The sequence below is a fragment of the Callionymus lyra genome, chromosome 3, assembly GCF_982586985.1.
Source record: "Callionymus lyra chromosome 3, fCalLyr1.hap1.1, whole genome shotgun sequence".
Taxonomy (NCBI): Eukaryota; Metazoa; Chordata; class Actinopteri; order Syngnathiformes; family Callionymidae; genus Callionymus; species Callionymus lyra.
Window position 1 is genome coordinate 27,449,712 of NC_141820.1, and position 14,850 is coordinate 27,464,561.

The window sequence follows — 14,850 nt, forward strand, 5'->3', positions numbered from 1 at the left end:
GGAAATATGACATTTACATTACACCAGCAAGAGTGATGACACACGCTTAGAATGTGAAGTTCGGGAACAATGGAAGGAGAAAAGACTTTCCAGGCCGTCTACAGGAAGTCAACCTCCATCACACACGTATATAACTGAGCCTTCTGACAGGAAGTGCAGGAAAGATACACTGTATGTTTCTGTTACATTTCTTAATAATTGTAGCAAACATTTATGACATTTATGAACTTTGTCTCCCAGATAAGATTGAGTTTCGTACTCTGCACATTCCGTTCAGTACAAAATCAGTAAAAAAAACTGAATGTCACACTTTTTAAAAAATGTGTTTTGTTCGACTGGTATTTGTGACGTTTCATCCTCTCAGCCAGAAGGTCACTGGTTCAAGTCCCGCTGTAGAGAGCTTACCTCCTTTCAGTGTGAATCTCTTACCACGGTGCAAAAACATTAAGGAGTCCATCGTCAAAGTTCACGAGATATTTTATACGATTTTAAATCGTCATTAATGATGTCAATTCTCCACAGTCCATCTCACCTAAAGTCCATTTCACAGATCATTTTCTCAGAAGATTTTCCATAATTGTTACTTATTTAATCTTCCAGTTACAGTAACAAAAGTAAAAATGCAGTATAAAGGAAGAAGAAAAAAATATTTTATGTAAATATATAATCAAAAAACATTTTAGGTTGTAATCTATGCAGACAAAGTTTGGATAAAATTTAAATAAGTATACAATTTAAATAATAAAGGTTAACATATAAATCTTAACGTAATAAATGAATAATAAAATGCAATATCCAAAAATAAAGCAGGAATAAAGAGTCAGAGACAAAATCTACTTCACATTTGAATTTTTATTCAAAGGACTTACATGACTGTCATCATACATAATCAAGTGAAATTACAAAAAAAGAGCTGAATGACCTGATGGCATCACATTTACCTCCAGCTGACATGAACATTTCCAAGCCCCCTCCCTTCCCCCCCCCCCCCCGCCCAAACCAAATATTAAAATAAAAGCACTGACTCACAGAAACTCTCCGAACATCACACATCTAGAAACGACACGTTCTACTGGACAGCTATTGAGTTTGCTCTGTACATGAGGGTTCGACCTCTCCTCGTGTCGAACCTTCTCCTTCTTCCTGCTCGCCAAAGAGAAACTGTGGTCGGGGTCGAAGGTCGCGGCGCCGGTCGAGGATCAGGCGCTCAGCAACAGGCTCGTCATGAAAAGTGGATCTGCTGTACACCAGGAATCTGGGAGAGTTCACGGAACAAATTAAGAGATTTAATAACTGAGTTTTATACAGTAATTATTAAATTACAAACACATGTGATGTTATTAGACATAAACAATTTACTCATCAATTAAAACTGGAAAATAATCATATTTCTTAAAATAAAAACCCAGAATAAATGAATGTTTGAAACCTAAGATTCAATAGTTCTGTATTGTAGATACAAAAAGTCACCTTTTTGTGAATGGTTTAATTTTAAACTGATAAATAAGAATCTTTTAAAACTCCTAATTAAAAAAATTAAAAAAATACAATACTTTGTTTTGTTGAAAATCTAATTTGATAACTACAATGTATCCTTTACTCTAATAATATATGTATCAATAAAATAATACAAATTAAAATATATTTTTAATTTAAACATGAAATTTGTGGCTGCATCTGGAATTTTCTCATAACACGAATGGCGAGCGAGCTAAAGAAGTAAGGCGTCGCCATGGCAACCGTACAGTAGGAGTTAATCCCAAATTAATTTCACTCTAATCAGATTTAAACCCTTGAAAAGACTTAAGAGTCGTCTCCATGACGACAGCAGCCTGCAGTACCTGTTGATATGAGGTTGTGTAGACCATGACGTTGGACTGCTGACCGTCTGCTGTGATGATCCCGGCTGGAAGCTGAGTCGCTGATGGAGGACGAGAAATTAATTGTGGGTCACATTCAATATATTAAGGGGCGCAGGAGACACTTACTGAAGCTGTCGTCCGTCAGCTCCTCCCCCAAACTTCCTTCCACCGCCACTCCAGTCATCCCCTTCTCTCCCTTCATCGCCTGCAAGTTAAAGACCTTTATTTCTTTTGAAAAGTGTTGGTCTCCAGAAAAGGGTGAGCAATAAAGTTGATTGAAAACAAGGGGAAATAATTTGATGGAAAATGGTTGTTTTTAAATTAAAATGAATATGAACAAAGTCATACTTTGGCTTAAATAAACATATAACAACAAATCCAGCTGTCAATAATAGCTTTAATTAAATTTAAAAATATGATTCAGTTTTTATGATAGATTTTAAGATTTACAATATGATTTGTTTGAACATAACACACTTAAATATGAAAAATATAAATGTATAATATATATAATTTATCACATATTTCAGGACATGCAAAAACAAGAAAGACAAACATTTATATTAAGCCGATTGCTCGATAAATTCAAAAGATAAGACTTGTAGTTTTAAGGCAGACGTCTCACCTCTCTGAACTTCTGCAGGTAAAGCTTCAGTGGCTCCACGTACATGTCGAAGCCCAGCGTGGACATGGCGAAGAGGATGTCTTCCCCGTTGATGGTCTTCCTCTTCTCCTGGTGGCAGCGCTCGCTGGCCTCCGACGTGATGAAGCTGATGAACTCGCTCACACACTCCTGCACACACTCCTTGGCGTCTTTGGCAATCTGAGGTCCACACACACACAAACGTGAGGTTAGTTACAGCCGGTCCTGATCGTATAATGATGTCACATATTTGACAAGTCATTATCATGATCTATAGACAACTAGTCACCATCCTTTCAATGGTTCGTTTTAGTGCTGAAGTGTCATCGTGAACCATGACTGAAAGTGGTCTTATCTTGTGGATGGCGCCCTCTTGTGGCCATGGAAACATATCAGCATTCAGGATGTGGATGCAGTTTTAATGTGTTGAATCATTTTTTATTATTATTGATTCTTCTCTTCAAAGAAGATTGCTTGAGAGGATAAGGGATCATTATTTAACTCAACATTTGTCAGAAGAATCTAAATCCAGAATCAATAGTGTAACAGTGGAATACTAAAAAAAAAAAAACAGACGTATTATAATACTACAGCATTTTACACTTAATGTTTTTTTCCCTTTCTTTTTTTAAAAACATCCCTGGTGAATTAAACAGAAGTTATTTCATTTGTTCACGTTTTTAAATGCAGGAAGCAGCTTTTACTAAGGTACCAAAAGTTTAGCGATACATGGGGAAACAATATGACATATTGTGATAATGTAAAAACAAGAATGTATTTGTAGTATTGTCCAAGTACTTGACTCTGGCGTTGCATAATTTACAATTAAAAAGCTGCTGGACTCGATCCTGTCATCTTCAGTCACCAAAAGTTTCTCGCAGAATGTCACTGTTCGTTAAGTTGCAGAGTATGTAATGAATGCTGCCATCTAGAGAACTGAAGTTTAATATTTGCATGTTAATTCTGAATTTACAAAATATATTATACATATATATCAATATATATCAATATATATATATATTGATATTTTCTAAATCTCTATTTACTAGTGGTTATACTAAAAATAGTACAACTCCTTTAAAACACGTTTTAAACCTGCTTAGACTTGGCTTTGATCTGCGTTGATCTCTCAAGATTTTCTTGGGCAGAGAAAAACGGATGAAGCCGTCACCCACTGAGCTCGACAGCTGACAGATGTTGAAGAGCTCGTGACCTACATACCTCAGCCAACACATTACATTTATTCTGACAAGCCTGAACTTCATTAGCACAACACCACACACACACACACACACACACACACACCTTTCCCGTCTGCGGTACAGCATTCTTCATGATGCGAGCCACGTTGGCGATGGGAAGGTAGATGTCCTGCTCCCTGTAGTTCTCCTTCACGCCGCCATCGTCGTGATCGTTCAGACTGTCCTCGGCGTCGTCTGTAGGCGGCATCAAGGAAATTAAAATTGTTTAATGTAAAAACAGAATAGGAGTCCGTTTAGTTTGGCTCACCATCTTGAGATTGCAGGACATAGTGTCCAGATGCCATGTACTCTCCGGTGATCCCGAGCTGGGAGGCATCGGTGGTTGAGCTGTCTCCATCCATCTGAGAAAGAAGAAGAAGGAATGGTAAGGAAAGATGCAGAAGAACCAGGAATCTAGCCATAAAGTCTTGTAACTGTGTAGGTGGAAAACAAAACAGTGACAGACAGCAATGGTAAAAAATAAAAAAAAATAGATGAGAATTGGGATGGATATCGGTACATATCGGTTTTATTTTTAGTGAAGACCTATATAAAAAATAGAAACTGAACATCCTGGTCATCTTGCATCATAGTTACTGACATAATTAGACACATAACATACAAAGTCTGTTTCAATGAAAATCCATTCAAATCATTTAGTACAACATTTGCCTGACAAGGTTTTAGATCAGGTTTTTGTGTTTCCGACTAGGCATGGGTATCGAACTTAAGATTATTTTGTGGCACCGACAGAAATGCTCCAAGTATTGAAACATGCTTCGTCTTTTTGGGCGAAGTTCGGTGCCGACGCGAGATTAAAACTTGATAATGTTCTTTCTAAAAGAAAGACTGATAAGTGACAATAGTAGTGAACATAGGGTTGATATGTCTCTTGTTTGCAAGTTTTCTTTTGTGAAGACATGGAACGGAGATCAGTGTTTTTGTCCATGGGGATGAAAAACATCACGACACCCATTGAGAGCCATACAGTGTAGATGTAATGAGGACAGGTGGGCGAGGTTGTGGTGACCCCTGATGGCCAAAATATGAAATACTGAATAAAAAGTGATGAATTCTGCCTCTTATTTTGATTAATATTAACCTAGACACAGCATATAGTATACATGTTGTACACATTGAAAGAACTCTTAGAAGATAATGGAACATGGAAGTTGATCTGGGAGCAAGTCGTGCACACATTAAAAAATCTATTGTGTCAGTGCCCTCTGTTAATAACTATCTAGCTCAGCAACAAACTTTTTATGAGCATAAAATAAAGATATTTTGTGGTAAATGTTCTACAGTAAAAACATAAACACTAATAATTAGGTCTGCACGTTATTGGAAATGAGTGCGATATTCAATATTGGCATCCTGAATTGCGATATCGATATAAATGCAATATTTTTTTCTTTCACCTAAAAATGTAGCCGCAAGTACTGTAGTGGAGGTCCGGGGGTTTGGAGAAGGAAAACGATGCGATATTTCCTTTTCGTTTACTTCCGCGCTTCGGTGCCGACATGATCGGAGAAAAATATCACTTATAACAATCAGTCACGCAGGACTTGCATCACTTTCCCGCAAAACTGAGCGACATCAGATATCAGCCGCGATATCACCGAATCAATAATTAATACCACCTCATTGTACACGCACACATAACAGTTTACAAATGACCTGACGCTTACAACGTAGCTCATCAGCATACGGCATGACAGGTGTACACTAGCGCTCATAAGTTAGTCTTACCTCCGTGTATATACTGAGCTATAGAGTGTCGCCATAGCAACCGAGCCTAGCAAGCTGCACAGCTCACAGACAGACAGAGACTCAAACAACAACGAGACATAGAAGTACAAATTGACAACTTTACAGAACGTGACACTTTTTGGTCGAAGTGCGCATTTAAGAAATTCTTGTTTTATACAATAAAAAAATGATCAATTATCGCACATGTTTTTGATATACATATCGCGATATCGATATTTTTACGATATACATGCAGCCTTACTAAGAATAGTATGATTGAAGAGGTCTTTTCATTGGTCTTAAACCATGTGTTTGGAGCACTTATTTATATCCATTTATATAGTACATGCTAGCAATTTTTTTCCTGTATTCTTTAAGTTTAAAGAACACACATCTTGCCTTACATCGAAAGCTATGGCTTAAAAGCTAATTCTAAATATTACACGACCACATTTTATTTGAATATTGGTGGTAATGCTTATTCTTTTGGTCACATTTATGGTTCCGAAAACCAGCGTGTCCAACGTCAACCTACTAACTCACCTTCAGCTCCGCTGGCTTCTCTGGGTACATACTGGCACTAGATATACTTCGAGTCTCTCCTGGTTGGCTCAGCTAACTTTTTCTTCTGCCAAAGAGTGTAATTGTTGCCGTTCGTCCATCACTAAAATAAATAGTACATGGATCGACAGATTTTAGTTTATAAAAATGATAAAATTGGTGTCAATCATCTTCGCCTACTGTGTTTTGGAATATGACCTGTGCTGTAACTCATTGCTATCACTGATAATACAGTAAGAAGGAGAAGTATCAGAGTTCATAGTCGTAAAAATAGGTTCATAAAAACAATACGAGCTGCTTGGCGGAGGCCTGCACTCTCTGGGTGTTCTTGGAAGAGCGTTGAAGATATGGTGCAGACAAGGCGCACAGCTGGCAAAACAAAAGGTTAAATAAAGATATATTTCTCCCACAAGATTTCGCAACAAATCCAGTCTTTTATGCGAGGTTTGTTCGCCCGTGAAGCGCAGATAACCACGTAATTCAGAGCTATGTAGCAAAACAAAGCGGTGTCATTGAAATGGCGTAAACAAAGAGCAACAGCAGTCTCTACATTCAACATCTTCTAAAAAAGATCCTTTTCTTCTCGACAGGCGACTGTTGGGGACGTGAAGTCAAACCAGACGAGTCTCCTCGTCCGGTACTTTTCGTTTAAAGACGGGTACGAGGACGTTAAAAAAAACGGCCGAACACAAGAGAACCGCGGCGGTGCTCGTGAAGGGAAGCTCGCCCGCACACGCCGCCGCTGCCTCGGCCTGCTCTTTGTGCGTCTCGTACCCCCGGCGTGGAGACGATGAGCGGCAGCCGCTTCACCCGCACGTCAACAAATAAACTCGAGACAGGGACCGGACATTTCCATTCGAGCTAACGAGGCATCGGTTAGCAATCATTGGCCGGAGCCAGACACAGACCTGCGGTGAAGCCCTGGTTGGTTCCCTTCCTCAGACGGCTGTGTGGTTGGACAGAAAATGGCTGCGAAAGAACCAGTCCCAGCGCGCGCGGGGCCGGAGCAGACACGCCGCCGAGACGCCTTCAGGGACCCGTTCGTCGGCTCCGACAGCGCACGCTCGCCGCGCAATGTGTGCTACGCCTTTTGTTTTGATTGTTACAAAGAAAATGACTGAACTCAAAATATAAAATCCGTAATATACATATGTAAGCAGCGACACATCGAAAATTAAATTAAAATTAATTAAAACACTTTAATATTGTTGTAATTCGGAAATGTGTTACGCATAGCCACCATTTCCTACATTTAGAAAGATCACTTGAATGCATCACATTTAAACTGTTTCGAATTCTACGGTGTAAATAACCTTTATAATATTATTACAAAAAATAACTTCTACGCCAAATAAATATATATATTTTGTTTAACGTTTATATCGCATTTCCCTAACCTTGTAGCACTTTTTATACGCACTTTATTTCGGTTCTTTGTGGTAACATTAGCGCCTCTCTGTGGCAGAATAACAACACTGCAGCGCATTTCTTTAAAAAAAACAAAACACTGAGTGTGAAGATGGATTTTAGAACTAAATAATTTTTAAGTATAGCAATTAAACAAAAAACAACAAAAATGAAGCAGTTATTTAATTTAATGGAATAAAATTGTATGCAAATAAAACTAATTCTTATATATATATTTAATTATTTTTCTGGTGCAACATCTGTTTTAGTGAATGAGACAAATCTAAAATAAAATCACATTTTGTTGACTAGTAACGATAGCATGACACAATTAAAGTTGTTTTCATTATAAACACGCCGTATATTTCTTGAATTGCCTTGCAAGGCTGAAGGGGATCACGTCTGACACTGTGGTGTGCAGTACAGGAGCACCTCAGGGGACAGTACTGGCCCCTCTCCTCTTCACCATCTACACTTCAGACTTCTGCTACAACTCAGAGCTGAGTCTCGTCCAGAAGTATGCTGACGACACTGCCATTGTTGGATGCATCAGGGACAACAGCGAAGACGAGTAAAGGAGTCTGATACGTTACTTTGTGGACTGGAGTGAGAGGAACCACTTGCAGCTGAACACCTCAAAGACCAAGGAGCTGGTTTTGGACTTTTGGAGGTCCAGGACAAAGCCACGTCCAGTGTACATCGGAGGTAATGAGGTGGAGATAGTGGACAACTATAAGTTAAATATAAGTACCTCGGTGTGTGGCTGGACAGTAAACTGAACTGGTCCTGCAACACAGACCATGTATATAAGAAAGTTCAGAGTAGACTGTACTTTCTGAGGAGGCTTCGATCATTTAACATCTGCAGGAAGCTCCTCTGCATGTTCTACCAGTCTGTGGTGGCCATTGGCTTGTTTGATGCTGTGGTGGGTTGGGTTGGGAATCTGTCCAAGAGGAGTGTCAACAGGTTGATCAGAAAGGCTCTGTGGTTGGCATGAAGCTGGACTCACTGGTGACAGTTGCTGAGAGGAGATCATTGAACAAACTACTGTCCATCATGGATGATGACAGTCATCCTCTGAACACTGCCATCAGTGAACAGAGAAGCAGATGGAGCACGAATGCTCCTCTCCAGATGCAACACTAATAGACTCAGGGACTCGTTCATTCCTTGTGTTATTAGGCTGTTTAATTCTGAGTTTGGGGGCAGAAGTGGAGTGAAAAGACGATTCTATTCTGTGAAAATATTTGTATCCTTTTTTCGTTTGTTATATTTCTTTGTTCTACGTTCTTTATCTTAATCTTTCGATCGTGTTATCCTGCACATTTTTTCATTATTAAACTTTGTTCTTGTTCTTGTTTTATGAATCTATCATCCTTGTTGCTGTGTGCTGTGAAAAACAATTTCCCGAAGAAGACCTCCAGAGGGATCAATAAAGTTTACCTAATCTAATCTGTATGATCAGCGTCTGTTACAGTCCAACAAAAAAGGCAGAAATCCGACAGCATGTTTAGCAGTCTTGTGGTACATATTGATCTCAAAGTGGTTAATGACGACTCAGTAGTTCTCACAGCTAAACTGCACTCCAGAACCTTGTGGACTGAACCGCCTGCTCACACAATTATCATTTTAATGGAGCTTATGTTAATGAAAGCATCAGAGTGCAGCTCTGTGTTGAAGTTGACGGGCCGCGGGGAACGGATGATACACTTGTTTGAATATTGAACAGGCTTTCTCCCTTACATTTGAATGCTGTTCTTTTCATTTTGTATACAGTACAAATATAAATAAATAACACAACAAATTCAAAATATTACACATTTAAATTAAAAACTATATAAGGAATGAAGAAAATAGTCGCAAATAGAATACTTCTGTATAAGGTAAGGTAAGGTAAAACTTTATTGATCCCTAAGGAGGTCTCCTTTGGGAAATTGTTTTTTCCAGTAGCCAGCAATTTTTCATAAACAATAAAAAATAATACATAAAAAATAAAATAAGAAGAAGAACATAAGAGGAAGAACAAGATGACACAATCTAAGTATAAAGATAAAGACAAAGAACATAGGTCAAAGAAAAACAACAAAGACAAAGGATACAAAGACTAACATGGAACAGAACATCCAGATACTTTCACTCCACTCCTGCCCCCAAACTCAGAATTGTACAATTTAATAGCCCGAGGGATGAATGAGTCCCTGAGTCTATTTGTTTTGCACCTGGGTAGGAGTATTCGTGCTTCATCTGCTTCTCTGCTCACTGATGACAACTATGCAACTAGTCCTCCAGAGTATATAGTATCATCTTCTAGCACTATATACTAAGTACATTTTGACTTGAGGTTTCAGACAGTGTAATTCACCTCTGTATGTTTTTCAACGCTATGGGGAAAACTGAAGTGCACAACCTTTACCCAAACAAGAGTCAGTCCGTTCTTTGTATTAGACACAAAAATGTAGTTTTCAATCAGACCTGGGGAGTGAGTTTTCCTGGATTTCGTGAGGCCCCTCATGAGGTCAAAGTAAAAATATAAAAAGTGTCGATGAAGCATGTTTCCAATAGATCACCAAATGTACACTGTTTGTATTGTATTCATACAATGTAATGAAACATATATGTTTCAGAACTTGTTATCATGTAATTACAATGAATACTTTTTTTTAAACCAATTCTTTTCACTTGAATAAAAAGGTCTTTGATTTTATTAAAATGCATACAAATATGAATAAATATGTGAATCATTACTTCTTGATATCACTGCCAAATATTCTAAAGATGGTAAAAATGTGGATCTTCTCTAACATGCTTACCGAGTATTACCTTAGCAAGTCCTTGGGGAAAAGACTCAGTATATTCAGGGTCAGAGGCAGAGACGTGGATTCAAATGAGTTTCCGACACCATCTTTCTGAATTATTCATGGATTATATTTGACTCCTGCTACATCGGAGGGTTAACACTTTGACATTTTCCAAATGTAATTAATACCATTTTCAATTGGATTTTAAACGGAGGTCAGCACAGAGTCGTTGAGGAATGAGTTTGCGCTCGGGTGGCAAGTCTACAGTGAAGAAGATTGATGGTTCCGAGGGCAGCAGAGAATGTTATTATGCAGGTTGTATAAATTATTACATTATGGTCAAAGGTCGATTATTTAACATAAGATTTGTAAACATCTTCACTGTCCTATATAACTCGCAAAATAGCTGAGTTTGTGCTGTTTACTTTAAGTGTTGTTTTTTTAAATAAAACTTTTTCACCTTTACTGTTCATAAACCCTTTTTATTTGCACAGTTCATAATCAGAATCAGAAACTTTTATTAGCATTGTTTTGAACACAACATATTACAATTTTTTTGTGGCGTCAGTACTCCACAGCTACTCTCATCGTTGGCTTGTTTTTTTTTTAAAGTATATATTGGACTATTTTAATATAGTCTCCACCTTTTCCACCCTGCCTGCACTCTTCTCTTTATCCCCCTTAATATCTGTCCATTACTTTGGATCATTGACTACAATCAGACCTTGCTAAATATATTAACCTCTCCCAAGAAGGTCAAATGACTGCTGTCAAATTAACTAAAAAACCGAAGACCAAATATCAATCAAATCTTCAGGAAATGTCTATTATGAAACAAGAAAAAATTCCAGCAACTCTTCTTCGCCTATTGTGTGTTGTCTAATTGTCTAATTGATTTCCTTAATGCTACTGGCGGGCGTACAGTGGCCCAGTGGTTAGCGTATGTTCTCTCCTAGTTGTGTGGGTTTACTCTGGGCACTCCAGTTTCCTCCCACAGTCCAAAAACATACAGAGGTTGATTGAGAACTTGGGGAAATTATCCATAGGTGTGTGAATGGTTGTCTGTCTTTGTGTGCCCTGCAACTGGCGTCCTGTCCAGGGTGTCCCCTACCTCTCGCCCAATGACACTGGGATAGGCTCCAGTCTCCCCACGACCCCCATAAGGGATAAAGCGGTGGAAAATAAATGAATGAATGCTACTGCCACCTGTTGTCCCAATGGAGCTCACAGCTAGCAAGTATAAGAATCAGAAACTATTATTGCCAGTGTTGTTGAGACAACATAGGATTTTAGTACAGGAAATAAGAATGACATAACATAACAGATAAAATAAATAATATCATAATAATTAAGAAAAAATAGACATTTATATTGGCAAAATTACTGTAAACACATCATGAGTGTAAATGAGAATCTTGGCAGAGGTCTGCCCCTCTGTATGTTTCTCTAACGTTTGAATTCTTTTGTGATTTTCAACCTTTATCATTTGATACCAAAAATGTATTTAGTATTTGGTGTTGTGCTGCATTCTGAAGTGAGACATGTACCTTCCAGGTCTGCCCTCCAGACCACCTTCCCTCCTGACGGATGAGCTCTTGCTGGAGAGACAGATTTCCTAATTAGCCGGAGTGCACCTGAGCCCCCGCTGGCCTGTGTATGAAAATGCCATTAGAAAATAATTTGATCTCCGTGATGGACTCTCCCTGACTTTGTCCAGGTCTCACAAGGTTAATATTCTGGACAGAGGTGCATCTATCACTGCCCAGAGGCTTGGACTCCGTTCAGGACATTTGAGGTGTTGACCGCTAGACGCCGCTGTTGCTTCATAAACATCCAGTTCACCAAAAGATGGATTAGTGTTTGTAAGATTAATGTTTTGGGCTATAATTTGACAGACGTTATCAAATCTTGGGCTGCTTAAATGTTCGTGTTTTAAAAAGGGTTGCAGGCACACATTCTCAAAAGCTTATCATTTGATGTCTTAATCGAATTTAAAGATGCAGCACGTGACACAAGTGGCTGCTTTGAAGATGGTAAGGATGCTTACTTAAAAAAAAAAACATCTGCCAAGAAGCTCATTTCACGTGAAGTCTAGCAGGACAGTTAGTTGAAAACCACGTTGTTCATCTTGCATTGTGTTCAGTTGGGCATCTGGGAGTCTGGTAACACCTTGAGGACACTTTGCTGTTGACTGAGACTCAAGATTGGTACCGTCTCTGTTTTTCACAACAACCTTCATGACCCTCCTGAGAGGAACATTTTTTCATTTCCTTTCATTGCCTTTTAGCACCATGACACTCTCACCCCTCTACTATGACCTATTAGCCACTTGGGATGGGTATATGTTATACAGGCTACAGGTTGAAATGTTACTTTTGAAACAATACTTAAGGCAACTTTTTCAGCTACCAGGGAGAAACTTATCTCAACAAGAGCCTTAATCTTGTGTTGTGAACAAATGTACATGCAAAATAAAAATCAGTAATGAATCAGGGATTTGTCTTTGGATTATTCCAACACTAGAGGGAGACAGAAACACCATTTAAAATCCGATTCAATTGGGCTTTTAACACAAACCTTTGCCATGCATAGTTCATCTACACAAACTAAATACAATGAGGTCCATCTGCTCAGGAATCTAGAGTAAACATCAAAACTGAAAATGGAATATCGGAAAGGCAGAATTTTACCTTGATCAAAGGAGGGGGGAAGTGACATAATTAGATTAATTAATTATTTAATTATTAATGAGATTATTACGTATTTAACGACTCCTTACACCTGTTTTCAAAAAGGGTTCAGACCAAAGCAAAAATTTTGCTTAGCTCCGCCCACTGACTTTGATGTGTGTCATTAATAACTGAGTTATGTTTTTATTTATTTAATTTCCTCAATATTCATTTTCCATACGTATCGAACATGCAAGCATGAAAAAAGCTAAAGAAGATTCAGACACATCCATCTCTGGCTCCCTCAGCTCAGTGTTTGTAATAGAAACTCTTAATTGACTGAACATGTAAATGATCTTTTATAAGAATTTTCTGCTGCAGAACAAGAAGCTAACCAATCAAATGCGTAAAAATAGAAAACCATGTGGCTAGAGGATCTGAGAGAACACTTGGCGGATGTGCAGATATGAATCTGACACAGGTCTTTGCTCTGCCACCTGAGCATTCTGATGTATGGCCGGTCAGCAGCCCACACTGAGAGCAGGTCGCAAGTGAACTTGACACTGCTTGACCGATGCTGGCAGCCAAGAGAGCTATTATGACTTCGGATGAAGACCTTAGATAACAGGTCCAGCCAAGATGTGGAACTCAACGACAGTACATATTCAGCCATTCTTATTGCTGCCTTCTTTGACTTGCTACAGTTCTGGGTGGGGAAAGATGTATTAAAAAACAATGTATTAAAAATGGAACTACAAACCCTCTGGAGAAAGAAAGTTAGAAAATTAAAATCGGAAATACAAATGGTAAAAAAGATACTCACAAACATTGTAGCAAAAGTATTAATGAAATAAATGCTATATCAGAGCTTTTAGAATGTACCATCAATTGTGAAATAAATACCATTTTAGCGGTTGATTGGGTCAAAAGACGGAAGCATTGTCCGTATTGAAATACTTATATTTACTATTAAATACCATTCATTTCATTCCTAAAAAAGGAAAGGAATTCCATTTTACATTTAACACGCAATTCAAACAACTAACTTAATTCAGCGGATTTAAAACAACAAGAACAAGTAAAATATTACTTATCCCCCGGTAATTTCAACATATAGTGTTTTGGCTCAACAAGTCAAAATTGTCAACAATGTCAAATAAAATATCTTTGTAATGTTTTCCACTGTGAAAAAATAAGACACTGTAAAAAAGTGAATATTGAGCGTGTATATTAAAATGAACATGAAAACGTTATAATATCGTTTTTGCGTTTAAGAAATCATGTTAATTTTTTATATATTTTTAATGTAGATTAATTCATTAAAGATGTATAAACTTAAGCAAATACGGATTATTCGGATAGACAGTTTTTAAGCGAGTGTCCCAGCATGCTTTGCGGGACCAGCGGTTCCTCAAACGTCTTGTTGACTCTGTGTTTGTCAACTTGTTTGTTCGTGGCGCGCACATCTGGACTGGCCCACTTCCTCTCTCCGGGAGGGGCGCGACTCTCTCCTCCCCCTCCACGCCGGCCGTTGGTTCCCTCCGTGCCGGCTGTCTTCAGCTCGTTGACGGGCGCTCAGTCCACATCAGTACCAGCAGCGCCCCCGGAGCTCCAGCCTCTCTCTCTCTCTCGACCCCCTTCAAAACCAAGAAGCTTTTTTTTTCTCCGCCATGAAACAGACTCTGAGCGATCTGATGAGGATGAGCAGGATTTGCCGGATGATGTTTGCCACTTGTTTGGGATCCTTTATTCTCGTCATCTTTTATTTCCAAAGTATGTTCCAGCCAGGTAGGACGTCTCTCGCTTCTCTCTCTGGTTCTGATGACTGGCACCGCTGCCCCAAAAAAACACACGATTTGACATGTTGTTTTTGACATGTTGTTTTTGTTGATCATTTTTAACTCCTTTGTTTCGCTGCTT

General features: G+C 38.6%; 2 protein-coding genes across 3 annotated transcripts in view; one reads left to right on the plus strand and one right to left on the minus strand.

The window, feature by feature from the left end:
- Nucleotides 1–832: 832 nt before the first annotated feature.
- LOC148084255 (nuclear transcription factor Y subunit beta-like) lies at nucleotides 833–7,098 on the minus strand. Its single transcript, XM_087787344.1, has 7 exons — nucleotides 6,965–7,098; nucleotides 4,015–4,108; nucleotides 3,811–3,941; nucleotides 2,488–2,685; nucleotides 1,989–2,067; nucleotides 1,842–1,921; nucleotides 833–1,255 (listed from the first exon to the last, which is right to left on the minus strand). The coding sequence occupies exons 2-7, from the start codon at nucleotides 4,106–4,108 to the stop codon at nucleotides 1,223–1,225; spliced, it is 615 nt and encodes a 204-aa protein (XP_087643470.1). The 5' UTR covers nucleotides 6,965–7,098; the 3' UTR covers nucleotides 833–1,222.
- Nucleotides 7,099–14,483: 7,385 nt separating this feature from the next.
- Nucleotides 14,484–14,850, plus strand: part of chst11 (carbohydrate (chondroitin 4) sulfotransferase 11) — a 74,404-nt gene continuing 74,037 nt past the window's right edge. Inside the window, exon 1 of one of the 2 annotated variants that reach the window (XM_087787346.1) lies at nucleotides 14,484–14,703. In XM_087787346.1, coding sequence (XP_087643472.1) covers nucleotides 14,601–14,703 — 103 coding nt within the window. In that variant the 5' untranslated portion in view covers nucleotides 14,484–14,600. Of the gene's footprint in view, nucleotides 14,719–14,850 lie in introns of both variants that reach the window. The other variant, XM_087787345.1, reaches the window with a different exon arrangement.